The sequence below is a fragment of the Aquarana catesbeiana genome, linkage group LG05, assembly GCF_042186555.1.
Source record: "Aquarana catesbeiana isolate 2022-GZ linkage group LG05, ASM4218655v1, whole genome shotgun sequence".
In the NCBI taxonomy this organism is placed as follows: Eukaryota; Metazoa; Chordata; class Amphibia; order Anura; family Ranidae; genus Aquarana; species Aquarana catesbeiana.
This window is the reverse complement of record NC_133328.1, coordinates 547,018,871-547,046,515: the sequence shown is the minus strand read 5'-3', so window position 1 is coordinate 547,046,515 and position 27,645 is coordinate 547,018,871. Positions and strand designations below refer to the sequence as shown.

Here is a 27,645-nt window from a genome sequence, read left to right as displayed (position 1 = left end):
AATTCATGCAAAACGAGCCCCGACCAAGTATTGGTATAGTGCATACTATACTGTACATGGACATACCTTTCAATAAGCCAACATTTCTGTATTAAAATCCTTCTTTTTATTGGTCTTATGTAATATTCAAATTTTCTGAGACTGGGTTTTAACTAGCGATAAGCTTTACTCATCAAAATTAAAAGAAAGAAATGCTTGAAATACAATTAGGGCCATATATATTTCAACACAGGCACATGTTTCATACTTTTGGCTCTGTATGCCACCAGAATAAAATTAAAACTAAAAAATCCAAATTAATTTGAAGTGCAGACTTTCAGCTTTAATTCAAGGGGTTGAGCATAAATATCATGTACAAATTTTAGGAACTGCAAACATTTTTATACAGTCCCCCCATTTTCAGGGTCTGAAATGTAATTGGACAAATGAATATAATCATAATAAAAAGTTCATTTGTAATATTTTGTTGAGAATCCTTTACTGGTAATGGCTGCGTGAAGTCTGGAACCTGTGGACATTACCAAAGACTGGGTTTCCTCCTTTCTGATGCTTTGCCAGGCTCTAACTGCAGCTGTCTTCAGTTGTTCTTTGTGGGTGTTTCTGCATTTAGTTTTGCCTTAAGCACATGAAAAACATGCTCAATTAGGTTGCGATCAGGTGATTGACTGGCCATTGCAGAATATTCCACGTCTTTTCCTTCAAAAGCTCCTGGGTTGCTTTTTGCAGTGTGTTTTGGATCATTGTCCATCTGTAATGTGAAGCACTGTCCAATCAACTTTGCTGCATTTGGCTGAATCTGTGCTGATAGTATATCTCTAAACACAGCAAAATTCATCCGGCTGCTTTGTTCACATCAATAAACACCAATGACCCAGTGCCACTAAAAGCCATGCATGCCCATGCCATCACACCATCTCCACCATGTTTTACAGATGATGTTGTATGCTTTGGAACATGAGCTGTTCCAAGCTTTTGCCACACTTTTTTCTTCCCGTCATTCTGGTACAGATTAATCTTAGTTTCACCCATCCAAAGAATGCTTTTCCAGAACTGGTCTGGCTTTTTTAGATGTTTTTTGGAAAAGTCTAATTTTTTTTTTATTCTTTAGGCTTATGAATGGTTTGCACCTTGTGGTAAACCCTCTGTATTTGCTCTTGTGAAGTCTTCTCTTGCTTGTAGACTCTCCATCTGGATGTTGTGAATGAGTTTTTCTTTACCATAGAGAGGTTCCTGTGATCATCCACCACTATTGTCTTCCGGGGATGTCCAGGCCTTTTTATGTTGCTGAGCTCACCAGTGCATTCTTCTTTCCCCAGAATGTGCCAAACTGTTGATTTTTGCCACTCCTAATGTTGCTGATATCTCTCTGATGGATTTGAAGCCTTACAATGGCCTGTTTCACTTGCATGGACAACTCCTTTGAACGCATGATGTAGGTTCACAGCAATAGATTCTAAATGCAAATACCACACTTAGAATCAACTCCAATACTTTTACCTGCTTAATTGATGAAGAAATAACAAAGGAGTAGCCCACACCTGGCCATAAAACAGATTTTATATCAATTGTACAATTACGTTTGGTCCCTTGCAAAAGGGGGGTGGCTATTCTTAAGAGCTAAGAGCCTGAGAGAATGCAAAAAGTATCCCAAACAGGAGGGGATAGAGAAAAGCGGGGCTAACAGAAGAACAAAAAACTAGTATATATATCAAAAGTGAAAATTTATTGGCATAAACTCAAGTAACAGGTAAAAGGGTAATGACCCAAAGTAGTACTGTACCTAGTAAAATATCGCCGACCACCTGTAGAGGCTGGTTTGTTGCGACCACAGACAGGGGGAACAAAACAACATTAAACAAAGACATAAAACATAGACAGCGTCCGGACACACAGTGAATTGGTGTCAGCCTTGTTGTCCACCGTGGGAAGTAGAACAGCAATTGCTGAGTGGGGCTCCAAGGCTGACATCAATCCCTGAGGTGGAGGGGCTCGGGGGAGGGTGATGGGGGACTGGGAACAGCAGAGAAGGTCATGAAATATCCACAGGGTGTCTGGGGGGCTCAATGTTGGCACCAGCTGGTGGAGGTGTCTTGCTGGTGTCCACAGGACAAAGCCGGACAGTCTAAACTAAGGGGCAAAATTACCGAAGTTCAGTGCTGTGTGAAAGTGTATCACAAATACAGCAGATTGTTAGAGGTGACCAGTGGTCCGGAATGTCCTGGAGTAGATGTGTTCTCAAAGAGCCGGGAGCAATAAACTGTTTGTAAAGTACACCACTGGTATGAATAAATGAAACTATATCAAAAGTTGTAAACAGCCATGGTACATTACCACCCCGGGTCATTGAAGGATGCCGTCATTTGCTTCTGGAGCTGGCGTCTTCCTGTGTAAGAGTCCTGCCGTCATGAAGTCACATCACCGCTAAGAGGTATCTATATAGAAGGCATTGCACTATATGTAGAGTACAGGTGGGCTGGCATCTATAAGGAAGCATATGTGGAACAGCCATCCAGGTATGCGGCCTCGTCTGTGTCCTTCTCTGTTCTCCGTGAGTGCCGTGCAATCACGTGATCAGCTTCCTCCCATGGGATAGCGAGCCCATGGGAATAGGGAATTGCGTCTGAGCGTGGCGTCCGGGCGGACATGACGTCAACACGTTTCACATTTGGGGGTGTGTAGCTTCATCTGGGCGTGATAGGTGGTGTACGAGGACTCCTTTTAAAGGGATGTTGCTACCTCAGGTACACCCACCTGGGATGGACGGTAACAGAAAGGAGGGGCTATCCCTGTGCTGTGAGCTGACCGGACTACTGTGATCCGTTTAGCGTTACTCATCTGAGAGTGTATTGAATCCCTTTTATTCTGTGTTACTCAATTCCAAACACATTGCTGGTATGGAATGGTTGGAGATCCAGGCATGATGCTGAAAAACAATAAAGTGCCAGACAGTGAATAGCATCAGTGGACTGAGGTCATCCATTGTGCATAGAGGGCTATATCTCACAAAAGTAAGTATACCCCTCAACCCCTCACATTTTTGTAAATATTTTTTTATATCTTTTAATGTGACAACACTGAGGAAATGACACTTTGCTGCAATGTAAAGTAGTGAGTGTACAGCTTGTATATCAGTGTAAATTTGCTGTCCCCTAAAAATAACTCAACACACAGCCATTAATGTCTAAACCGCTGGCAACAAAGGTGCATACACCCCTAAGTGTCCAATGTCCAAATTGGGAAAAAAATTGCCATTTTCCCTCCCTGGCCCCATGTTACTCCTTAGTGTTACAAGGTTTTAGGTGTGAATAAGGAGCAGATGCATTCAATTTGGTGTTATCGCTCTCGCTCTCTCATACTGGTCACTGGAAGTTCAACATGGCACCTCATAGCAAAAATTCTCTGAGGATCTGAAAAAAAGAATTGTTGCTCTACATAAGGATGGCCTAGGCTATAAGAAGATTGCCAAGATCCTGAAACTGAGCTGCAGCATGGTGGCCAAGACCATACAGCGGTTCAACATGACAAGTTCCACTCAGAACAGGCCTCGCCATGGTCGACCAAAGAAGTTGAGTGCACGTGCTCAGCGTCATATCCAGAGGTTGTCTTTCGTAAATAGAAGTTTGAGTGCTGCCAGCATTGCTGCAGAGGTTGAAGGGGTGGGGGGTGGGGGGTAAGCCTGTCAGTGCACAGACTGTACACCACACACTGCATCAAATTAGTCTGCATGGCTGTTGTCCCAGAAGGAAGCCTCTTCTAAAGATGATGCACAAGAAAGCCTGCAAACAGTTTGCTGAAGACAAACAGACTAAGAACATGGATTACTGGAACCATGTCCTGTGGTCTGATGAGACCAAGATAAACTTATTTGGTTCAGATGGTGTCACGTGTGTGTGGAGGCAACCACGTGAGGAGTACAAAGACAAGTGTGTCTTGCCTACAGTCAAGCATGGTGGTGGGAATGTCATAGTCTGGGGCTGTGAGTGCTGCCAACACTGGGGAGCTACAGTTCATTGAGGGAACCATGAATGACAACATGTACTATGACATACTGTGGCAGAACATGATCCCCTCCCTTCAGAGACTGGGATGCAGGGCAGTATTCCAACATGATAATGACCCCAAACACACCTCCAAGACAACCACTGCCTTGCTAAAGAAGCTGAGGGTAAAGGTGATGGACTGGCCAAGCATGTCTTCAGACCTAAAATCTATTGAGCATCTGTGGGGCATCCTCAAATGGAAGGTGGAGGAGCGCAAGGTCTCTAACATCCAACAGCTCCATGATGTTGTCATGGAGGAGTGGAAGAGAACTCTGGTGGCAACCTGTGAAGCACTGGTGAACTCCATGCCCAAGAGGGTTAAGGCAGTGCTGGAAAATAATGGTGGTCACACAAAATATTGACACTTTGGGCCCAATTTGGACATTTTCACTAAGGGGTGTACTCACTTTTGTTGCCAGCAGTTTAGACATTAATGGCTGTGTGTTGAGTTATTTTGAGGGGACAGTAAATTTACACTGTTATACAAGCTGTACACTCACTACTTTACATTGTAGCAAAGTGTCATTTCTTTGGTGTTGTCACATGAAAAGATATAATAAAATATTTACAAAAACAGTGGGATGTAAAGAATTTTAACCTTGAAGTAACAATCACAATTACCAACACAGATTAAAAGGTGATATGTTAGTTATCAGGATATGAGGCAATGAACAACTTTCAAAAAAGGCCAATTAGGCCATTTGCACATTGCTGCATTTTTTGCCAAAGCACACATCGGCTTTGTTCAGAGTTTTAGCAGCAACAGCATTTAGAGGCTGTGAAAGCTCATGTCCTGAATGCAGAAGAATGGCGTTCAGAAGGGAAGTTTTTGGGCATAAAAAATGCCAAACACTCCTAAATGTGCATAAACGCATCTAAGTGTGCCTAGAGAGTTTCAGGGTCAGAGTTTATTCATTTCAATAGCTAGAATAAATAAAAATTCTGGCTAATGAAATAAACTCCCAAACACCAAATGCTGCTAAACTCTGCTAAACTCACCTAAACTTGTTTGCAAAAATGCAGCTTAGGTGAGTTTTTAACACCGATTTTTTCCTTTTAGGAGAAACAGCGTTTACAATAAACCAGTGTGCATGAAGCTTCCTACAGTGTAGGTAGGGTGTATTTAAAGAAAGCGAGTCTTGAAAAACCTTAATGGTTTGCTATTGGTTACTAGAGTTGGTTGGGTGAACGGTTCGGCCCGAGCATCAGTTTGGGCTGAACATTGGCTGGTCGACCCGTTCAGTGAGCAACTGGATTTGCAGGGTGTTCAATGGGTGTTCGCTGCGCCGAAAGCCCTGCAATGCACTGCACGCTGAACAATAAATGTTGCACCCTGATTGGGCAAAGCTTTGCCCAATCAGGGCGCAGTATAAGCTGGTTGTTAAGGAGTGGGGCTGGGAAGCCAGCCATGGTGTCCTTAACAACCGATGAGTCATCAGGTGTCAATGGGCTTCTCAGCTGACAGCTGAGGAAAAAAAAATTGGTGGGATCTGGGGGGCCCCTTGTTAAAGGGGTCTTCCAGGTTCCAATAAGCCCCTGCCCACAGAAACCCCAATCACTGCCCACAGGAGTGGGGCTGAGACCCTTGTTCATACCAGGCGACATGCCCTCAACATGGGGCCCCAAAGCACCCACTCACCCATGTTGAGGGCATGTGGCCTGGTACGGTTCAGGAAGGAGGGGCTGGATAAGGGCCTGGCATAGATTTTGGGGGGCACCCCAAGCCAATTTTTTTTTATTTTGGCATGGGGTTCCCCTTAAAACCCATACCATACTGAAGGGCCTGGTATGAACTGGGGGGGGGGGCAACTCCATACTGTTTTTTCTTTGTTTTCCAAATGATTTGATTTATTTTTTCTTTAGAAATGTCATTTTTGCCGCAGCATGTTCTATATATGCTACAATTGCGCCACTTTGCAGGAAGACTAAGGGGACCCCCAGGCACTATATTTAAAGGAATTTTTCATTTTTATTGTTGCACTTTAGGCATCATTTAAATCACTGCTCTTGAACAAAAATATTATTTGTTAAAAGAAATTAGCATGGATACATGTTCCCCAGGGCAGTACCCAGACCCCCATACACCTTATATGGCCAATTACTTGCATATAAGCCTTCCAAATGGGCATTTTTGATTCTTCCTGTTTGGCTCCCATAGACTTAAATGGGGTTTTGTCGTTAGAGTTAGAACCTTTCCCCTGTTTGGGAGTTCTGCTGCAAACCAAACAGATGGATGTTTGGCCCACCTCTATTGGTGACCAACTTCTCAAAAAGTCACATGACTGTCATGCTGATTTAATGGTTACAATTCACCTACCTGCAACAAGTATGTAGCAAGTGACTTCTTGATCTGCATACATGTTCTCAACTGGCTACCTGGAAAGCAGCCAGGCTACAAGCATTTTCAGAAGGTGAAGCCAGCAATGGCAGCCAATATAATTATCTTGGTAAAGGTTTACTTAACATAATCATAGTGACTAATGGGAAGGTATTCGCAAAAAAGATAACCCCTAGAAATGTAGATCTTTCTATCAATGTTGTGTCTTTCATATATGCTTATTTTCAGCATAGGCAAAAAAGGAAAAGTCACAGCAATGCTTGTCGATGACATAAGTTTAGCAAACACAAGCTGTGTTCACAAAAAAATTTGGCTGCACGGAAACTATGAATATTGTATTACATGTGTCTCAATTTTTCATTAGCTGGTAAATTTACCTTTTTTCTTTTTCAATTTAATATTGATATACAAGAAAGAATGAAAGTAGCATTTGGTTCCATAATTGTATTACTTGTACCTGCTTTATGAAAGATAAGGATCATGTATGCGCTCATATGATATTACACACCACAAAAAAAAAGTTCATTATTAAAAGAAATCATATTAAAGTGGCATTATAAGCGAGGAACTTTAGCCATATCCCAAACAGAGGCACATTGCAACAAAATAATATAAGCAGTAATAATTAATATCTTACACACTAAATCCACTATCGGTTCTCACTTAGCTCCCAAAACATGTTCTATACCTTATGTACATCATATTGTATGATAAATTTAATTAGATATATCTGTTTCAATTAAAACAAACTGTATGCATAATTATATGCAGTATATATACAGTAAAAGAACGCTGTATTTAAACAAGCATTTACTTTTCATGGTTGCTATACCAACCTGTAAAATACAAAACTACCAGTTCAATTACATTTGAACTTCCTCGTTGTACAGACAGCGATTCTACCATCATGTTAACAAATTATTAACAGTTTTTCTTTACAGCCTAACTCCAGCTTCTAATCTAAATACATTTTAATTCCCAAACCCCTGTAAAATTTAAAATTGCAGCTTTCACTGTAATACTTGCCTTTTTCTTGGTGCAGTCCTTTTCAGAAAGTGTGCCAAGTCCAGTAGCTTCTACCTTACTTCCAGATTGAATAACCTTACTTAACCTGGATGTACCGAAGTAAGCGACGCACACGCACATGGCCACCCACATTATATAAAAGAAAACATGATTCATCAAATCTGGATACCTACTTCATTTGCTCTGTGGTCCAGTTCTGGTGTTCACATGCCCACTGTAGCTGCTTTTGGTTGTGGAAATGGCATACCTCCCAACTTACGAACTTCAGAATGAGGGACAGTTAAGGCAAGGGGTGGCCAAAGTATTACCAATGGGAGGGGCTTAATGGGGCATGGTTAATCAAAACAAAGCTTCCTTGTACCTATAAAAAATGCATAGTGCAGGATTGAAGCGTGCACTACATACAAATTGCAAGATTGAAGAGGATACTACATACAGAGTGCAGGATTGAGGAGTGTACTACATACAGAGTGCAGGGTTGAAGAGTGCGCTGCGCACTGAGTGCAGGGTTGAGGGGTGCGCTGTGTACTGAGTGCAGGGTTGAGGGGTATGCTACGTACGGAGTGCAGGATTGAGGGGTGCACTACGTACTGAGTGCAGGATTGAGGGGTGCACTATGTAGGTGTAAGTGCAGGGTTGAGCAACATGCTACATAAAGAGTGTAGGGTAGAGGGGTATGCTGTGTACAGAGTGCAGGATTGAGGGGTGCACTACGTACTGAGTGCAGGATTGAGGGGTGTGCTACATACTGGGTGCAGGCTAGAGGGGTGCGCTACATACTGAGTGCAGGATTGAGGGGTGCACCACTTACTGGGTGCAGGGTAGAGGGGTGCGCTATGTACTGGGTGTGGGGTTGAGGGGTGCGCTGTGTACTGGGTGCAGGGTTGAGGGGTGCACTACAGACTGAGTGCAGGGTTGAGGGATGTGCCAAGTACTGGGTGCATGGTTGAGGGGTGCGCTACGCACTGGATGCAGGGTAGAGGGGTACGCTTCATACTGGGTGCAGGGTGGAGGGGTGCGCTACATACTGGGTGCAGGGTAGAGGGGTATGCTGTGTACAGAGTGCTGGGTTGTGCTATATAAAAGGTGCAGGGTTGAGATTTGCGCATTTATTGAGTGCAGGGCTGAGGGGTGTGCTGTGTATTCCCAAGTTCTCCCCCCAATTCCAGTACACAGCTCTCTTCCTTCCTGTTATAGCCAACCTCCCAGGGGTCCTCATGCACTGCTGTCTCTAGAGATTGCAAGGAAAAAAGACAAAATTATCCAGGAGGAGACCGCTCTGTAAGCAAAAAACAAAAGTGGGGCTGCTGCAAAAGAGCAGCTACAACTTTTATCATTGACATCTGTGCAGGCTGCTGGCGGGACTGGAGGAGCTTCTGCTTCTAAGAGTAGCCCCACCCCGGCTCCGATTTGCCCCTCCCTCCTCTGCTCCAATCCACCTTCTCTGCTCCAATCTGCCTCCTCTGCTCCAATCCACCTCCTCTGCTTCAATCTGCCCCTCCATCCTTTGCTCCGACCCGGCCCCTCCTCTGCTTCAATCTGCCTCTTCTGCTTCAACCTGCCCCCTCCCTCCTTTGCTCTGATCTGCCCCCTCCTCTGCTCCGATCCGCCACCCTCCCTCCTCTGCTCCGATCTGCCCCCTCCCTTGTCTGCTCCGATCTGGGTTCTGTGCAGCGCTGTCAGTTGTAAAGCAGGGAAAAGAAGCACCGGAGGGGGCGGAACTTTCCGCTTGAAAAAGGCCTTGCTGGTTCCCGCGCTAGCGCGCCCCTGCCAGGACAGCTGATGGCGAGAAGTGACCCCTCTCCAGGACATGGCTTTGATTCACCAGGACGCCGGGAATTACATCAAATTCTGGGATGGTCCCGGCGAATCAAGGACGGTTGAGCGGTATGAAATGGGTCAGCAAGGGCACCCTGTCTGCAGCTACATTGCCCCATACACAACAAATTGTGTAGCACTGTGTATTCTGACACTTTCTATCAGAGCCAGCATTAACTTTTTTTCAGCAATTTGAGCTACAGTAACTCTTCTATTGGATCAAACTACAAGGGCCAGCCTTTGTTCCCCACATGCATTAATGAACCTTGTCACCAGTTTTCCATATTTCCTTCCTTGGACCACTTTCGGTAGGTGTTTCTGCTAAGCAGAAACACGGATCTCTGTTTTCCTCCAATCATGGCATTCCCCCCACAGTTAGAAAGCACTCCCCAAGAGCACACTTAACCCTTTGATCGCCTCTGATGTTAACCCCTTCCCTGCGAGTGTCATTTATACAGTGACAGTGCATTTTTTTTAGCACTGATCACTCTATTGGTGTCACTGGTCCCCAAAAAGTGTAACTTCGTGTCAGATTTGTCCGCCGCAGTGTCGCAGTCATGCTAAAAATTGCAGTTCGCCGCCATTACTAGTAAAATCTATTTTTAAAAAAGTCCATAAATCTATCCCATAGTTTGTAGACAATATAACTTTTGTGCAAACCAATCAATATACACTTATTGTGATTTTTTTACCAAAAATATGTAGCAGAATACATATTGGCCTAAATTGATGAAGAAATTTGATTTTTTTACATTTTTTTGTGTTTTATTGTAGAAAGTAAAAAATATTGTTTTTTTTTTCAAAATGGTCGGTCTTTTTTTGCTTATAGCACAAATAATAAAAAAAAAACGCAGAGGTGATCAAATACCACCAAAAGAAAGCTTTATTTGTGGGGAAAAAAGGACATCAATTTTATTTGAGTACAGCATTGCACAATCGCACAATTATCAGTTAAAATAACGCAGTGCCGTATCGCAAAAAATGGCCTGGTCAGGAAGGGGTTAAAACCTTCCGGGGCTGAAGTGGTTAAACTAAAATTGTGCAATCTGGTATCCTGCGAGAAAAATCTTCATGTTTGTCCCTTTGGATAATTTCAAACGAAACTACGAACAATCAGATTATTGTACGATCTCTTCAAAAGAGGTATATTTTTACGATTTTTTGATCATGTATACGGGCCTTTAGGGTTAATCAGGAACTCTAAGCTGCTACCAGAACAGGGATAAAGTGAATGTCTTCAAATGAGGACACTCGGCCTTGTGACAACTGTCTAAGAGGGAATTTTACTCACATTGCAAAGATATCATCTCACATCTGGTTAAGTCTACAAGACAGGAAGTGAAAAGAAATCTCACTAATGAGAGAGAATAAAAAAGGAAAAACATGTAAAAACAATTTGAACCTTTGCCTATCAAAGTAAAAAGCTTTGGCTTTGGATATACCTTAAAGTGGATGTAAACCTGATTCATGAAATCTGACCCAGGGACATAAAGTGTTGTAAAAAAAGTATTTGCCCACTTCCTGATTTTTTATTTTTTGCATATTTCTCACACTTAAATAATTCAGATCATCAAACAAATTTTAATATTACACAGAGATAAGCCGAGTAAATCCAAGATGCAGTTTTGAAATTATTATTTTATTTATTAAGGGAAAAAAGCTGTTCAAACCTGCCTGGCCCTATGTGAAAAAGTAATTGCCCCCTCCCATGCTGAACCATGAATGAACTGTAATTAACCACAATTTTTTGGAAAGCTGAATTAAATTTCACTTGCTACACCCAGGCTTGATTACTGTCAGACCTGTTGAATCAAGAAATGATATAACTAGAAGCTGTCTGACAAAGGGACGCATGATCACAAACAGATCACAAAAAGCCACACCTCATGCCACAATCTAAAAATATTCAAGAACAGATTAGAAACAAACATGTATCGTTCTAGGAAGGGTTTCAAAGCCATTTCTAAGGCTTTGGAACTCCAGTGAACCACGGGGAGAGCCATTATCCATAAATGGAGATAACTTGGAACAGCAGTTAACCTTCCCATAAGTGGCCGGCCTCCAAAAATTACACCAAGAGCATGACGACGACTACTCAGGAGGTAATAAAAGAACCCAGAACAACATCTAAAGAACTGCAGGCCTCACTTGCCTCAGGTAAGATCAGTGTTCATGATTCAACAATAAGAAAGTGACTGGGCAAAAATGGCATCCATGGGAGAGTTCCTAGGCCAAAGCCAATGCTGACCAAAAAGACCACAAAGGCTCATCTCACATTTACCAAAAAACATCTTGATTATCCCCAAGACTTTTAGACAAATATTCTGTGGACTTATGAGACAAAAATTAAACTTTTTGGAAGGTGTGCGTCCCGTTACATTTGGCATAAAACTAATACAGCAATTCATAACAAGAACATCATACCAACAGTCAGACATGGTGGTGGTAGCATGATGGTCTGGGGCTGCTTTGCAGCTTCAGGACCTGGACGACTTACCATAATTGATGGAACCATGAATTCTGAGCTCTACGAGAAAATCCTAAAGGAAAATGTCCGGCCATCAGTTCGTGACCTCAAGCTCAAGTGCACTTGGGTTATGCAGCAGGACAATGATCCGAAACACAACAGCAAGTCCACCTCCAAATGGTTCAAACAAAGCAAAATTTAGGTTTTGGAGTGGCCTAGTCAAAGCCCGGACTTAAATCCAATTGAGATGCTGTATCATGACCTTACACAGGCCTTCATACTGGAAAACCCTCCAATGTGGCTGGATTAAAGAAATTCTGCAAAGAAGAGTGGGCCAAAATTGCTCCAGAGCAATGTGAAAAACTCATTGCCTATTATCGCAAACACTTGATTGCAGTTGTTGTCGCCAAGGGTGGCACAACCAGTTACTAGGTTTAGGGGGCAATTACTTTTTCACATGAAGCCAGCCAGGTTTGGACAGCTTTTTTGCCTTAATAAATGAAACCATCATTTAAAAACTGTATTTTGTATTTACTTGGGTTATCTTTGTGTAATAATAAGAATTGTTTGATGATCTGAGTCAATTAAGTGTGACAAATATGCAAAAAAATAAAAAATCTGAAAGGGGGAAAATATTTTTTCACAGCACTGTATATCTGCAGTGTCTTATCTCTCTCCAAAGCCCTAAGTCCAGAATCTTTCTGCTGCTCCGTTGTTCTGTTATCAGCATGATAACTTCTAACAAGTTCTCTGACAACCGAGATAAAACCAACCTTAAATTTGCGTCGGGGCGGGTGCTATAAATCTGCACACCAGTTCCTTACTTTGCCTATGTGGAAGGGGGTGTGTGCCTTTCCTCCAATCAGCTGTCACACAGTATAGGCCAAGACTTCACTCCCAGTGCTAAACAGGAAGAAAAAATTCCAGCACAATGTGCACTTTCTAAAGAATATAGCAAGGTGAAGACAGCAGATATACATGTAAAACATATATAGGGAGATTTGTTTAATCTATGTGTATCATCTGAAGCTGTTCACTTCACTGGGTATATGTGAGGGTTTACATCCACTTTAAGCCTTTTCCTGCCACTGCTGAGAGGGTTACGGCAGAGCAGCAGTGCATCCAGCTGGCCAGGTCAGTAACTTAAAACTGTTTAGCAGACTCTACAGAAGTCTCCTCCCATGAACTTCCTGATTTAAGCCATGTCTCTGCACTTCCTATTTGCCAGATTATTGTGCTCTCTCCAGATAATAACTTGCTCCATTGCCAAGTACGAAGACTTAGCAAAACCCATCTCCACCATCAGGAGCATTTGTGAATACCAATTAGTGCTTAGACCCCACGACTCGTGTGAGCTGGTATCTTCTGCCAAAGTGACCAGCTTGTATATTTATTCTGCTGGTCTGTGGGAGCCTCTCTACTGCTATAGCTACTGGTCACCAAGCCTGACCCCTAACCGTGACAAGCACCTTCTTTCTATTCTACCGGTCCCATGCTTCTGGAAAACGTATAGTTGGAGGCTCTGGAAGCTGTAAATGAAAAATAAACAAAAAAAGACAAAGGAAAAATTGCAAAAAAGGTTTAAGTTTCAAAGTGGAGTGTAGGGCCTGGCAGTGAAAGGGTTTAAGCTGAAGTTTAATCTGCTTCCATTTTGTCCCCCCCTCATCAGCATACTAATAACATTTTTAATTACACCCTTTAAGCGCTTATTACATACTAGATTTTAAACCAAGTGACATCATCATTGGCCAGAGAGACCACCATGGCTGGTGGAAGGGGATGACAGGGTGCATCCCTAAAACATCACAAAAAAATCCTGCCTCAAGAATTTTTGTAAGAGCCCTGAGCTCTGATGCAAGCAGTGGGCTGGGTAGATGTGATTCTGGATGAGAAGGTGTTCCTATGTTCCTAGGCAGATTGCATTTGCATGCAGACAACACTAGGTAACATCCACATGTGTTGCTGAGCCTCCATGAGTGAAAGAACAAAAATCCAAAGAGTAAAAAAAGAGACAGGTCAGGAATACTAAGGCTGGAAAGAAAAGGGCTACATGATGCTGTACATTTATTAGCCAGGAAATAATGCAGGCTCTATCTGACTTGCTGCAGCTTCTAATGCATACTGCGAGAAGCTTACTGTGTGCAGTGAAATCAGAGTAATCAATTTCTGTATAGGAAATGGGCCTGTACAAATGTGCAAGACTGAAGGTAAGACTGTCGATCAGCATTAAAATATTTATAGTAATACATTCAGACCAGGCCAAGTAAGCCAAGTAGTGCGTCCTATTCCAAGGTAATATGACAGTGCAGCTTTTCTTTTCCCAATTCAGAAATGACTTCAAACCATTCGTACATATGAATTGTCATAAAAATACATCATAAATGAAGTTTGGTTTTGCATTTTTGCTTACAGTTTATCTAAAATTGCAAAAAAGCTCACAGAATGTATTGTGAATATTTTAAAAACATAGATCTGCATTTGACACAGTTCCCCATAAACGTTTACTGTACAAAATAAGGTCCGTTGGCATGGACCATAGGGTGAGTACATGGATTGGAAACTGGCTACAAGGGCGAGTTCAGAGGGTGGTGATAAATGTGGAGTACTCAGAATGGTCAGGGGTGGGTAATGGGGTTCCCCAGGGTTCTGTGCTGGGACCAATCCTATTTAATTTGTTCATAAATGACCTGGAGGATTGGATAAACAGTTCAATCTCTGTATTTGGAGATGATACTAAGCTAAGTAGGGCAATAACTTCTCCGCAGGATGTGGAAACCTTGCAAAAAGATCTGAACAAATTAATGGGGTGGGCAACTACATGGCAAATGAGGTTCAATGTAGAAAAATGTAAAATAATGCATTTGGGTGGCAAAAATATGAATGCAATCTATACACTGGGGGGAGAACCTCTGGGGGAATCTAGGATGGAAAAGGACCCGGGAGGTCCTAGTAGATGATAGGCTCAGCAATGGCATGCAATGCCAAGCTGCTGCTAACAAAGCAAACAGAATATTGGCATGCATTAAAAAGGGGATCAACTCCAGAGATAAAACGATAATTCTCCCACTCTACAAGACTCTGGTCCGGACGCACCTAGAGTATGCTGCCTAGTTCTGGGCACCAGTCCTCAGGAAGGATGTACTGGAAATGGAGCGAGTACAAAGAAGGGCAACAAAGCTAATAAAGGGTCTGGAGGATATTAGTTATGAGGAAAGGTTGTGAGCACTGAACTTATTCTCTCTGGAGAAGAGACGCTTGAGAGGGGATATGATTTCAATATACAAATACCGTAATGGTGACCCTACAATAGAAATAAAACTTTTTCGCAGAAGAGAGTTTAACAAGACTCGTGGCCACTCATTAAAATTAGAAGAAAAGAGGTTTAACCTTCAACTACGTAGATGGTTCTTTACTGTAAGAGCGGCAAGGATGTGGAATTCCCTTCCACAGGTGGTTGTCTCAGTGGAGAGGGCATCGATAGTTTCAAGAAACTATTAGATAAGCATCTGAATGACCGCAACATACAGGGATATACAATGTAATACTGACACATAATCACACATAGGTTGGACTTGATGGACTTGTGTCTTTTTTCAACCTCACTTACTATGTAACTATGTAATTATCTGTTAGTGAACCTCTGTTCCCACTGGTAGAAGGTACAGTAAAGTAGATCCTTACATATTATTACACAGAAGGATCAGAAGGTTTAGAAACCTCTTAAACTGCATTTCTTAACCTTTTAAAGGAAAAGGCTTTTAGCTCATCTAAAATAACAACTGGCATAGAAACTGGGCATTTACAAAATCTGAATAAATAATGGATGATCCAAAAATGCATAAATGACAACAAAACAAGGTTTCATTTTAGAATTATGTTTCAATCCTCTGAAAGATTGTGTAACCTTATACAGCAAGGTACATATTGTAAAAATCATAAGAATGTGTTTCATCAGGGTTTGATAATTGATCCGTTTTAAATGAGATGGAATCAAAAGAATGATTTTGACAATGTTTATAGTGTGTTACAGCTCCAGCTTGAAATAGACATCTGACCAAAGAAATTCACATTTGGAACTGTGCATCACCGTAATGAAAGTTCTGTTTTGAGCGTACAATGAGCTGACCTTTAATAGAAACATACGAAATGTATTACATGGGCAGTTGAAGAGATTACAGTAATTTAGGAGGAACTCCAAAGCAAATATGCTTTACGATGTAGTAGAAAAAGCAGGAGTTAAAAAAAAACAAGACTTACTCTCTTTCCTCTGTGAGGTGAGCCAAGAGTTGATTTTGTTCACGGATTTTCTCACCTAAGTTTTCATTGGCGAGCCTGGTTCAGAGTTGGATAAAAAAAACAATATGTTTATATACTGAATAAAGAGAATCAGCTATTTATAAGGGAGTATGGCTAATTAAGAGACAGCAGATGTATTTAAATATGATCCTCTGTTTCCTTACAAAACCTATAAATGTAGAAAAAGGCACAGAATACTTACCTTGCTAGATTAAGAGATGCTCCAATACCCCATGGTAGGCGATTACATGACCAAACACCTGGGTATTGATTATGAGGTTTGTGTTCTAGGGAAGGATGAGCCATGACCTTGCTTTTCAGTAGAGATTATATGACCAAATTACATAATTCTCTTATTTTTTTTTTTTTTTTTTTAAATGCCATAATAGAAAGGTACGCTTATGGCATTTAAAAGACTGTACATTGTACAGGACACAAATCTAAATGCACAAACTCAGTAAGACTCCCTCAGATTTATCAACAATGATGCAGTGTAAAGGCTCACCTAAAAATCTATTTAATTATTACAATTAGGCAACTCCAGCCAGCTCTCCAACAACCAGCCTGAGCTGGAAACATTTAGCTGCTGTAGTAACAGCACCATTAAATGTTTCACTTCCTGCATGAAGCCCGAACATCAGCCAGTGAGCAATGCCCACCTGGCTCATTCAGCTGTTATCCTCCCCACATTGTGAGCATGTGGCCTGGTATGGTTCCTCTTTCCTGGGCATGCTGCATGGATAGGATCTGGTATAAAATTTAGAGGGGGGGGGCTATGAAATTTTTTATCAGGTATAAGGGTCTAGTATGTATTTTCAGGAGAAACCCAATGCAGGTTTTCTTTGCATGGAGCCCCCCATTAACATCTATACCAGAGTCTCATCTAAGATAAGGGTTTTGGATAAATGAAGGGATCTCTGGTCATTTGCTTACAGACAGAACAAAGTGACTGGGTCATTTACTGGCAACTTAAACAGCATTTTTCCCCCCTAAATGTCAGTTTTGCTGTGGTAGGTTGTATATACGGATATATGTACTGGAATTTAAACACCAGGAAAGATTGGTTGATATAATAGGGGCAATATTTTGAGGCACAGAGGTTTCATATAGGCTACAGACTCAAGTGTTTTAAGAAGCACAAGCCTTAAAGTGGTTCTAAAGTCTATGCTGCAGAATCCCCCCCCCCCCCCATTTACTTACCTGAGCCTGATCCAGGATGTACATGAGAGCAGTCAAGGATAAAAGAGAAAAAAAGCGCCACTAAGTGTAGTAGATTATATGCGGTTTAATAAAGCCTCCATAATAGGCTACTCACAGGATATAGGTAGTATACAGGCTCATCAACGTGGGTACACTTGGGGTGGTCTGTCCATCCGTATCTCAAGTGCTGAGCAGCGGCGTTTGTCACACTGTAAGGGAGACAGGTGCTGTAGCCGGAAGGAAGCCAGAGAGACACTGGAACGACTCTGGGATCCGAGGTGGAACGTGGCGTGGAACGCGGCGTGGAACGAGCAGTTCAGAAGGTGCAGACGTCACAGGTCCCAGGATGCTTTGCGATGCTCTTCGGAGCATGCGCCGTGCTATGTTGGAGCATGCACACTCCATTTTCAAGCTAAGCCTTTTTTTCTCTTTTCTTCTTGTCCTATATACTACAGAGTTAGCTATGCTCTGGAATCCAAGCTGACACATTTACTTTTATTTTGAACTTCTATTTGTGTGTTTGCCTTTGTGCCTATAACCTATTCTATTATACATGAGAGCAGCGTCTCTCAACACTGTCTCCCCTCCTCACTGGACAGAATGATAGCAGCAGGAACCATTGGCTCCAGTTACTGTCAATCAAATGCTGTGAAGAGGGAGTGAGGGGCGGGGCCAAGCTGCCCGGTCTGTGTCTACAGACACAGATAGGACAGTTTGAGAATGAGCCCATAGAAAGTAGCTTTCTGTGGGGGTACGTGCCGAAGAGGAGGAGCCTGGAGCGCCAGCGGGGGACCCCAGAAATGGAGTATCAGGGATGCTCTGTGCAAAACAGAGCAGGTAAATATAACACATTTATTATTTTAAATTAAAAAAAGTTGAGTTCTGTAGCTTCAGATAGTGCTCAAATTGCACAAGCAGTTGTTCCTGTGGGGTTATCAGCACTCAAAGCATTAGAAAAGTGGGAGCTTGCCAAGTCAATCCTGGAAGGGGAGAAGCAGGGTTAGCTGAGCTACTGAAAGTGAAAGTCAGCTTGAGTTTGTTTCATAGCTTTTTCTAGTTATGTACTCTTGTACCTATTCTAATATTTATAGCCAGCCTATAGTTGAGCCTTAATCTAACGCAACTGCTAAACCTCTTTAAAAATAACACTAAATGTTATCTTCACTCTATGCATAATTCTAAACCTATAATCAAAGCTGTCTTCTACCTTAATTTGAAGATTTTGATTCCCCTTAAACCAAACCTACCCCTAAAGCTAGTCCTTAGAATGGACCGGGCACCAAAAAGCAACATCTGCTCAATACATTGGTTCCCCCCTCTCCATTTATAAATTGTCATATGATGGAAGTGCAGAAATCCCCTGAGGGAAAGTTAGAATATATCTTACCCCCCACTTCAGTCTGTGATGCCTAAGCGAGGAAAACATTCCTATCTTTCTGGCACAGTTCTGGGAACCAGGATGATTACACTATGCACTACACTAGCACCATCTCATAAGATTCAGGATACTAATCATTCCTCCAGATCTCTCCAGAAGGATAGTGCCATCATCTCTGCAATGCCAGAGGTAAGGTAAGTATACTTACTAATTTTTACCCCCATAGGTGTGTGTCAGAAACCATGAATCAGACCGAGACAGAAATACAGGTAAATCACACTTGTTTAATAATAAAAGTAAATAGAACAAACATAGTCAAAACATAGCCAAAGTTCAGTAACCAGAATGGATAGTCAGACAAGCCAGAAAGTCAGGAAGCCAGGGAACAGCGTAGTGGAACAGCAAGCAGGATCTGGAGCCAGAAGGATTGTCAGCCAAGCAAGTCTTTAACAGGAACACAGGAGATAGTCTCTGTGATATTGACCAAGGTGAAAGCAGAGATTATCAACAGGTGAGTCACTGTGGAGAGATAGGAGCTGGCAATTAGCCGACAGCTGAGCAGCCAGCTCAGAGAAGGAAGGGCTGAGCCCAGCCCTAACAGTACCCCCTCCTCAATGATCCCTCCCCCTTGGAGGACCACCAGGCTTGAGGGAAAAACATTTATAGAAATCACGAAGGAGGACAGGGGCATGTACGTCTGAGGATGAGACCCAAGAGCATTCCTCCAGACTGTACCCTTTCCAATGCACCAGGTACTGTATGTGCCCGCGGAACCTAGGTGGTGAAGCGGTTGCAGACCAAAGGTATTAATAGGGAGACATGAAATGCATTCGAGATACGCATATTAGAAGAAAGGTCTAAGTGGCTTAAGCCACTGGGTTAATCCTGCAAAGAATAGGGAAAGGCCCAATAAACTGAGGTGCGAATTTCAGAGAGGGAACACGAAGTTGGAGGTTGCGAGATGACAGCCAGACCCTGTCCCGAACCTGGTAGGAAGGTGCAGGTAGGCGCCTGTGGTTAGCATGGAGTTTGTACCTATCATTAGCATGTCGCAAAGCCTCCTGGACTTGTGCCCAAGTGGAACGAAGATCACAGAGTTGCTCCTCTAATGCAGGAATACTCTGCAAAACAAATTAATCAGGCAACATGGAAGGTTGGAAACTAGTTTGCCATTAACGGGGACAAATTGGGAAGCAGAATTCAAGGCACTATTGTGAGCAAACTCCGCCCATGGTAAGAGGTCTGACCAGTTGTTATGATGGTCAGAAATATAGCAACGTAGGAATTGCTCCAAGGACTGATTGGCTCGTTCTGCAACCCCATTAGACTGCGGGTGATACGTAGAGGAGAAAGCAAGATGAATTCCCAACTGTGCACAAACGGCTCACCAGAACTGGGACACAAACTGAATACCCCTGTCTGAGACAATCACCTTGGGTAGCCCATGCAGGTGAAAGATCTCCTGAGCAAAAATGGAAGCCAGTTCCTTAGAGGTAGGCAACATCTTAAGTGGAATACAAGGAGACAGTTTCGAGAACCGGTCAACCACCATAAGGATAACCGTGTTGCCCTGGGAGTTGGGTGACTCCACAATGAAATCCATAGACAGGTGGGTCCAGGGCCTCTCTCCATAGATTAAGGGTTGTAGGAGGCCCACTGGAAGGTGTCGTGGAGTCTTACTCTGAGCACACACGGAACAGGCATCTACGAAGGTGGTTACATCAGCACGTAGACTAGGCCACCAGAATTGTTAGTAAATGACCCAAAAGAATTAATTCTTCCCTGGGTGGCCACCAGCCTTGGGAGAATGGCAAGTCTGGAGCATGGCAGTACAGAGACTCTCTGAGACAAAGCAGTGGTCACAAGGTTTCTCAGGAAGAGCATGGACCTGAGCAGCAAGAATTTTGTCACCCAAAGAAGACGTGAGACTGGTGTGAACCGTAGCCAGAATACGATCAGGAGGAATCACAGAAACCGGAACCGACTATCTTCTTGGAAGTGGAGAAAAATTGTTGTGACAAAGCGTCAGCCCTTACATTCTTAGTACTGGGTAAGAATGAGACAATGTAATTGAAACTAGACAAGAAAAGAGCCCATTGCGCCCTTCTGGAAGAGAGGCATTTAGCCTCAGACTAGAATGTGAGATTCTTATGATCAGTAAGAATGAGAACCGGCGCAGTGGTACCTTCCAAGAGATGTCTCCATTCTTTCAGGGCTAAAATTATCGCTGACAGCTCTCTGTCACCAATCTCATAATTGCACTCTGCAGGTGACAATTTCTTAGAAAAGTAGCCACAGGGATACCTCTCAGAGGTAGGACGTTGAGACAGAAGGGCGCCAACTCCTGTCTCAGAAGCATCAACCTAAAGGATAAAAGGTAACGTAGGATAAGGATGTGCCAACACAGGAGCAGAAACAAAGGCAGCCTTGAGACTCTCAATGGCCTTAATGGACTCCAGAGACCAACTCTGTGGGTTACCACCCTTTCTGGTCATATCAGTCAGGGGTTTCGACCAGAGACGTGAAGTTACGAATAAACTTCCGATAATAGTTGGCAAAGACAAGAAAAAGCTACAGAGGACGTAAACCCACGGGTCGGGGCCACTGTAAGATGGCTGAAAGTTTTCTGGGTCCAACGAAAAACCAGCAGTGGAAATTACATAACCCAGGAATTTAATCTGTTCACGATGGAATTTCGCACTTCTCCAATTTACAATAGAGATTGTTCTCTCTTAGTTTCTGAAGCACACAACAGAGATCTGTGTGGTGGCTCTCCAGAGACTTGGAAAATATGAGGATATTTTCGAGATAAACCACCACACAACTGCAACAAATCTTGAAGGACATAGTTAATAAATTCCTGGAAAACTGCCGGGGCATTACAAAGGCCAAAAAGGCATTACGAGGTACTCATAATGGCCTGTTCTGGTATTAAATGCAGTTTTCCACCCGTCGCCCTCCTTAATTCTCACGAGATTGTATGCCCTTCTCAAATCAAGCTTTGTGAAAACCGTTGCATTCTTAACTGTGAAACGATTGAGACTCCTATAAATCAATACAAGGTCTCAGTTCACCACTCTTCTTTTTCACAAAGAAGTAACCAGCACCAGCAGGAGATGAGGATTTGCGGATGAAACCTCAAGAAAGTGTGACTGCAACATACTCTTCCATGGCCCTATCCTCCAAGACCAACAAAGGGTAAACCCGGCCAGGAGGGGGTATGGCACCAGGTTGAAGGTCAATTGCGCAATCATTTGACTGCTCTGAAGGCAAACTACCGGCTTGACCTTTGTCAAAGACATCGCTAAAAGTGCAGTACTCCTCCAGCAGGTAGGAGAGTGAAGAGGTGCACAGGACCTTGGCTACCTTCTGGAAGCATGTCTTACTGCATTGTGGCGACCAGGAGAGAACCTCAGCACTGAGCCAATCAAAAGAGGAGTTGTGCTTCCGTAACCAAGGATAACCAATAACCAGCAGGAACTTAGGTGAGGAAATAACTTAGAATTGGATTATCTCATGGTGAAGGGCCCCTACGGCCATGGACAACGGAACAGTCTTATGAGTCACATGGGCAGGCTGCAGAGGTCAAGAGCCTGTCAAGAGCCTCACTGGCAAGTGGAATGTCACGCAGCTGCAGCAGAATCGAGTGCTTCGATACAAAGGCAGCATCAATGAACAGGCCTGCAGTCCCAGAATCAATAAGAGCCTGTATCTCGACGGACGACTCAGCCCAAGAAAGGGTAACTGAAACCAGAGGCTTATCTTTCTGCATAACTGGGGACGAAACACCACCACCTAAGGTCTGTTCGTGACAGGACCTCAAGGTTCAGGCATTCCCTGGATGGATAGGACAAGACTTCACAGTTTCTCCCTCTCTCATCCGCAGAGAGACACGTGAAGTCCAAGTGCATGGGTTCATCTTCACTGACCAACTTGGTACCAGGAGGCATGAAAGGTGAGGGAGGCAAGGGTGGGACTGCAAAGCTCGGAGACAAATGTACAGGATGCTTCTGCAAGCGTTCCTTAAAAGAGATTCTTTCTCCGAGTCTGGAGTCAATGAGGATGGCAAATGTGATCAACTTCTCTAGCTCACTGGGTATATCTTGGACTGCTATCTCATCCTTGATGGTATCCGGAAGACCATGAGAAAAAGCAGCCACGAGGGCCTGCTGCCAGAGTACGGAATTCAATGACATAATCGGCAACAGTTCTCGTTCTCTGTTTGATGGACATGAGGCACTTGGCAGCAGAAGCAGAGCATACGGGAACGTCAAATACCCTTTTAAAAGAAGCCACAAACTCAGGGTAACTCAAGACAATGGGTTATTGCGTCTCCCATAGAGGGTTTGCCCAGGCCAAGGCTCTCTCAGAAAGCAAAAATATCACGAAACCTACTTTGCTTCTGTCTGTGGGAAATGCCTGGGGTAGCATCTCAAAGTATATCTCAACCTGGTTGAGAAACCCTCTACATTGGACTGGATCGCCCCCAAATTGCTGGGGAAATGGAGCGGAACCAGGCATACCTCTTATAGATACTCGAGGCGGGTGCCTGCACAGAGACTGAAGCAGCAGCAGAGACAGCCTGCAACACAGGTTGTACCGGAGCAGCCAGTGTGAGATTCCAGGTGAGCCATGCGACTCAGGAGCATTTGTAACGCCATGGAAAACTGATCCTTGTGATGATCCTGCTCATCTAATCTGGAAAAAATATCACCAACAAGTGGATTGACTGCATCTTCTGAATTCATGGCCTTCGCATACTGTCAGAAACCATGAATCAGACCGAGACAGAAGTACAGTTAAATCTCATTTGTTTAATAATAAAAGTAAATAGAACAAACGTAGTCAAAACATAGCCAAAGTTTGGTAATGGATAGTCAGACAAGCCAGAAAGTCAGGGAACAGCGTACTGGAACAGCAAGCAGGATCTGGAGCCAGAAGAATTGTCAGCCAAGCAAGTCTAACAGGAATGCAGGAGATAGTCTCTGTGATAGTCTCTGTGATGTTGACCAAGGCGAAGGCAGAGACCATCTGGGCTGCACGGCTTAAGTAGGCAGGCCTGACGAGCAGGATATCATAAACAGGTGAGTCACTGTGGAGAGATAGGAGCTGGCAATTGGCCAACAGCTGAGCGGCCAGCTCAGAGACGGAAGGGCTGAGCCCAGCCCTGACAGTGTGTTTTTGTACATACATCACATGGCAATTTATAAAGGGGGTGGGGACCATGAGGTAATAAGCAAACTTTGCACTAGAAAGCAATAATTTTTCATAGCAAGATAAATTTGATGGCATAACAAATGACATCATGATAGATCAAATGCCTCAGGTTTGTCTTCTTTATAAGGCAAGTCCTTATTGGTTAGTGATTCATGAGGTACACGCCTATTGGTCACTGACAGCCAAGGTAATAGAAATTTAAGGTTACTTATTGCAGCCTACAACATTTTCTCAGCACAGATTTCCTTGAAGTGTTAAGTACAGACACTACTTTAAGAAGATCAATACGTGTTTTGTGCTTAGATGTACTTTGCCACATTTTGCCTTTAAATTTCTTTCCAGTATAAAAACATGATGTTGTAAGTGAAAAAATATGGTACACAGTAAAGAACTTGGTGAGGAAAAAAATCTGCTCTTAAATATTTTATTTTTGCCTTTCCTCTATGGAAATAGTGGATTTTGATAAACGTATGGTGGTCTAAATAACCAAAATTAGTGGAAAGTCTTAATAAATTATAAATGTTATATGCAAAATACATTTGCTGGTTTATTTTCACCTTAGCTGAAATGTGGTGAAAATAATGAAAAACTGCTTTATAAGGTGAAACTGTTGCAAACAAACAGAAAATTGTAACTTAAATAATTATAGGTAGGACCCACATTGACAGATGACATGTTGACGTTTAACACTTTGGGGTATTTATGAACAGGCCTAATGTATCAAATGGTAATAAACAGCACTCTCAATGGTGTAATCTCAAAATGTTCTACGCCAAACAGCTATGATATTAAAGTGCATTTCACATAGCTTAAAATATATTAACTGCAACAGTAATAGAGAAGTTGTCTAGGAAACGGATTTTGATTTAAGGAACAATTTTTAATTGTGCACCTTTGCTTTTCTCCATCTTTAAAATAATTTGTTCCAAATCTAAAACTGTCCTCACTACAATCTCATTATGTAATATCTGTACAATCTCAATAACATTTAGTAGATATTTTGTCAAACAAGCCTAAACAACACATTGAATTTATATTCAGCAATAAAAGTTACGTAGTTTTAGTGAATCTAAACAAGATATACCACACCATACCCTAACAAGTATGTCGTCAAAATGCTCTTCAAAATCTACTCTATAGAATTCATAGTTCGTAGTCCATAGTGCCCACAATCGGGCCCACATCTTGCAATGGGGGAACCAAGTCTGAAACATATGTATGTTACTGGATGATTGTATAAAAAGTTCTACTTTCTAGGCTGTAACTGTATTAAAAAAAAGTAACCATAGATGCAGATTGCCATAAATACATAAAGGATAATATGGCTCTCACCCATACCTAGAAGAGGAGTTTTTCTATATTTCTGATGTGTTGGTATGTGACTACCTTCTGCTTTATTGTTTTTGCAATGTTATTTTATAAGCCTACAAATATAATTATAAAATGTTTGCAGCTTAATTTCTACAGTAATGTAGAAATACTTGAACACATGTTTTCAGAAACATCAGGGAAAGTTACATGACTAATGAAAAGAGTGTATTCTAACCACAAAATTTAAAATGAATTAAAAAAGGATGTTCTGACAAGTTATTATAAGGCCAGACATAAATGCATTATCCAAGCATTAAAGTAGAACTAAAGGCAACTTTCTTTTCATTTTGGACAGAGTAAGTGAGGGTTATAACCCCTGTCAGTTTTTTCTGTCATCTGTGTTCCACTGGAGAGATTTCTCTTCCCTTCACAATCCCTGCAAATTATAGGAAACTCTTGGGCCCCCCCAGGTCATCAGAAGTAACGTCCCCATTGCAAAATGTCCCCTCTATTACTGTTCTGAGGACAACCCAAAACTTGGGCTATTCTTTTACTTTCACTTACAATGATAATAGTAAACAGGACAAATAGCAAAGGTGAATCTCCCTAACAGGGCAGAGGTAGCATTTTAATATTTTCAGGAATGCCAATCAAAAACATGTAATCAGTGAAATCATAACTCTGCATAGTTCTGGGTCAGTGACAAGTAAATCATTAAACCTGCGAAATCATTGAGCCAGGCAGACATTTAGCATTTTTAGAAAACCTCATCAATGGCAGCCTACATATTTGTCTCAGCATGGGTTTCCTTTAAACTAATTTGTATTCTCTCTAGGAGAGCTGCGAAGATGGGGCCAGCAGGTAGTTTCATGACTACCAAAAAGCTGATTGCTGAAAACTAAAAACAAGCTGAACTCAAAGCAATATTGATCAAAAATTATTAAGGGATTATTCACACTTGTCCATTTAGATCAGCCGTCATTAAATGGCGGCCAGCGGTCCAGACGCGGCCCGCGGGACGCTTCTGCCTGGATCGCGTAACGTCACGCGCGTGCCTCGCCCCCCTGCTGCTCCCAGCTCTCGTGCGGGGTATATCTTGCAGCTTCTATACCCCTGCAGCTTGCCGAATGTGCTCTCTCCTGCCCTCAAGGTATGTGTGGCATAATCTGTTAAGGTGCACACTGATGGGCATATTTTGTTAAGGGGCACACTGATGGGCACATTTTGTTGTGCCCATCAGAGTGCCCCTTAGCATAAAATGTGCCCAACAGGGTGCCCCTTAACATGAAATGTGCTCATCAGAGTACCCCTCAACATAAAATGTGCCCATTAGCATGTTACTTATTTTATGCTAAGGGTCATGCTGATGGGCACATTTTATGTTAAGGGGCATTCTGATGGGCATATTTTATGTTGAGAGCAACACTGATGGGCACAACAAAATGTGTCCATCAGTGTGGGCACATATGTTAAGGGGGCACTCCGATGGGGACACTCAAAGTGATGGGGACACCTGATGTAAGGGGGCACTCTGATGGGAATACCTAATGTAAGGTGGCACTGTGATGGGGACACCTGATGTAAAGGGGCACTCTGATGGGAACACCTGATGTAAGGGGGCACTCTGATGGGGATCCCTGATGTAAGGGGGGACTCTGATGGGGACAAAAACCATTTATGGGAGTTGAATATGTAAAGCTGCTGACATCCAAAATATAGAGAGGGGGAGTATGCATCAAATGCAACAGGAGCCACCCCCTTGGACTTTTTAGGCAATAAATAGTAGAAAAGTAGATAAAAGGCAACGTAGTGCCACTTTTATTATGTACACAACATAATAAACATTATAAACCAAGCCAAAGACAATACTGTTAAAATATACAGGGTATACTAATGAACCAAGTTATACATATATATGTCAAACCCAAGATGAATAATCCAGGTACTGCCAGAGTCAAACTGTGGTCAGTCCATGAGGATTTATAGCATGTATCCCAACATGTTTCGGAATTTATTGGTATATATTTTGCTTCATCAGGGGAGATTTACATTTGGTTGACTTTGTCTTTGTCTGAAATATAGATGTAGTTACATAATGGTCATACTGCAGTGCATAAATATGAACTGAACAGTTGATTTTACATACATAACATTACATAAGTTACATTGTATTTGGCTTAAAGGTACTTACATAGAAGGTTCACCGTGTAGACACAAAAGGAAATTTGGTATAAAAACAATATGAACGGTTCTTGTTGGCTGGTGGGCAGGTGCGCATCCCCAGGTGAGCCACTAGCACACATCCACAAGAAATGCCCTGGAGGCTACACCAGCAAGGAGGTATTACAAAAATGTCTTATGCCTCGTACACACAATCAGACTTTCCAAAAACAAAACTGTGGAACTTTGTCCGAAGGGCGTTGTCTCAAACTTGTCTTGCATACACACGGTCACACAATTGTTGGCCAACAATTTCGAATGTAGTGACGTACTATGTGGTTTTTCAGCTCTTTAGGGCCACCCTTTGGGCTCCTTCTGCTAATTTCGTGTTAGT

At 42.5% G+C, this 27,645-nt stretch overlaps 1 protein-coding gene across 6 annotated transcripts in view; it reads right to left on the bottom strand.

Moving 5' to 3' along the window:
* Positions 1–27,645, bottom strand: part of LOC141145285 (uncharacterized) — a 577,610-nt gene that overhangs the window by 91,067 nt on the left and 458,898 nt on the right. For 5 of the 6 annotated variants that reach the window (XM_073631839.1, XM_073631841.1, XM_073631843.1 and 2 more), the window contains one exon: positions 15,947–16,021. The exons of the other annotated variant lie outside the window; for it this stretch is intronic. In XM_073631839.1, the coding sequence (XP_073487940.1) occupies positions 15,947–16,021 (75 nt within the window). The remainder of the gene's footprint in view (positions 1–15,946; positions 16,022–27,645) is intronic. 6 annotated transcript variants of the gene reach the window in all.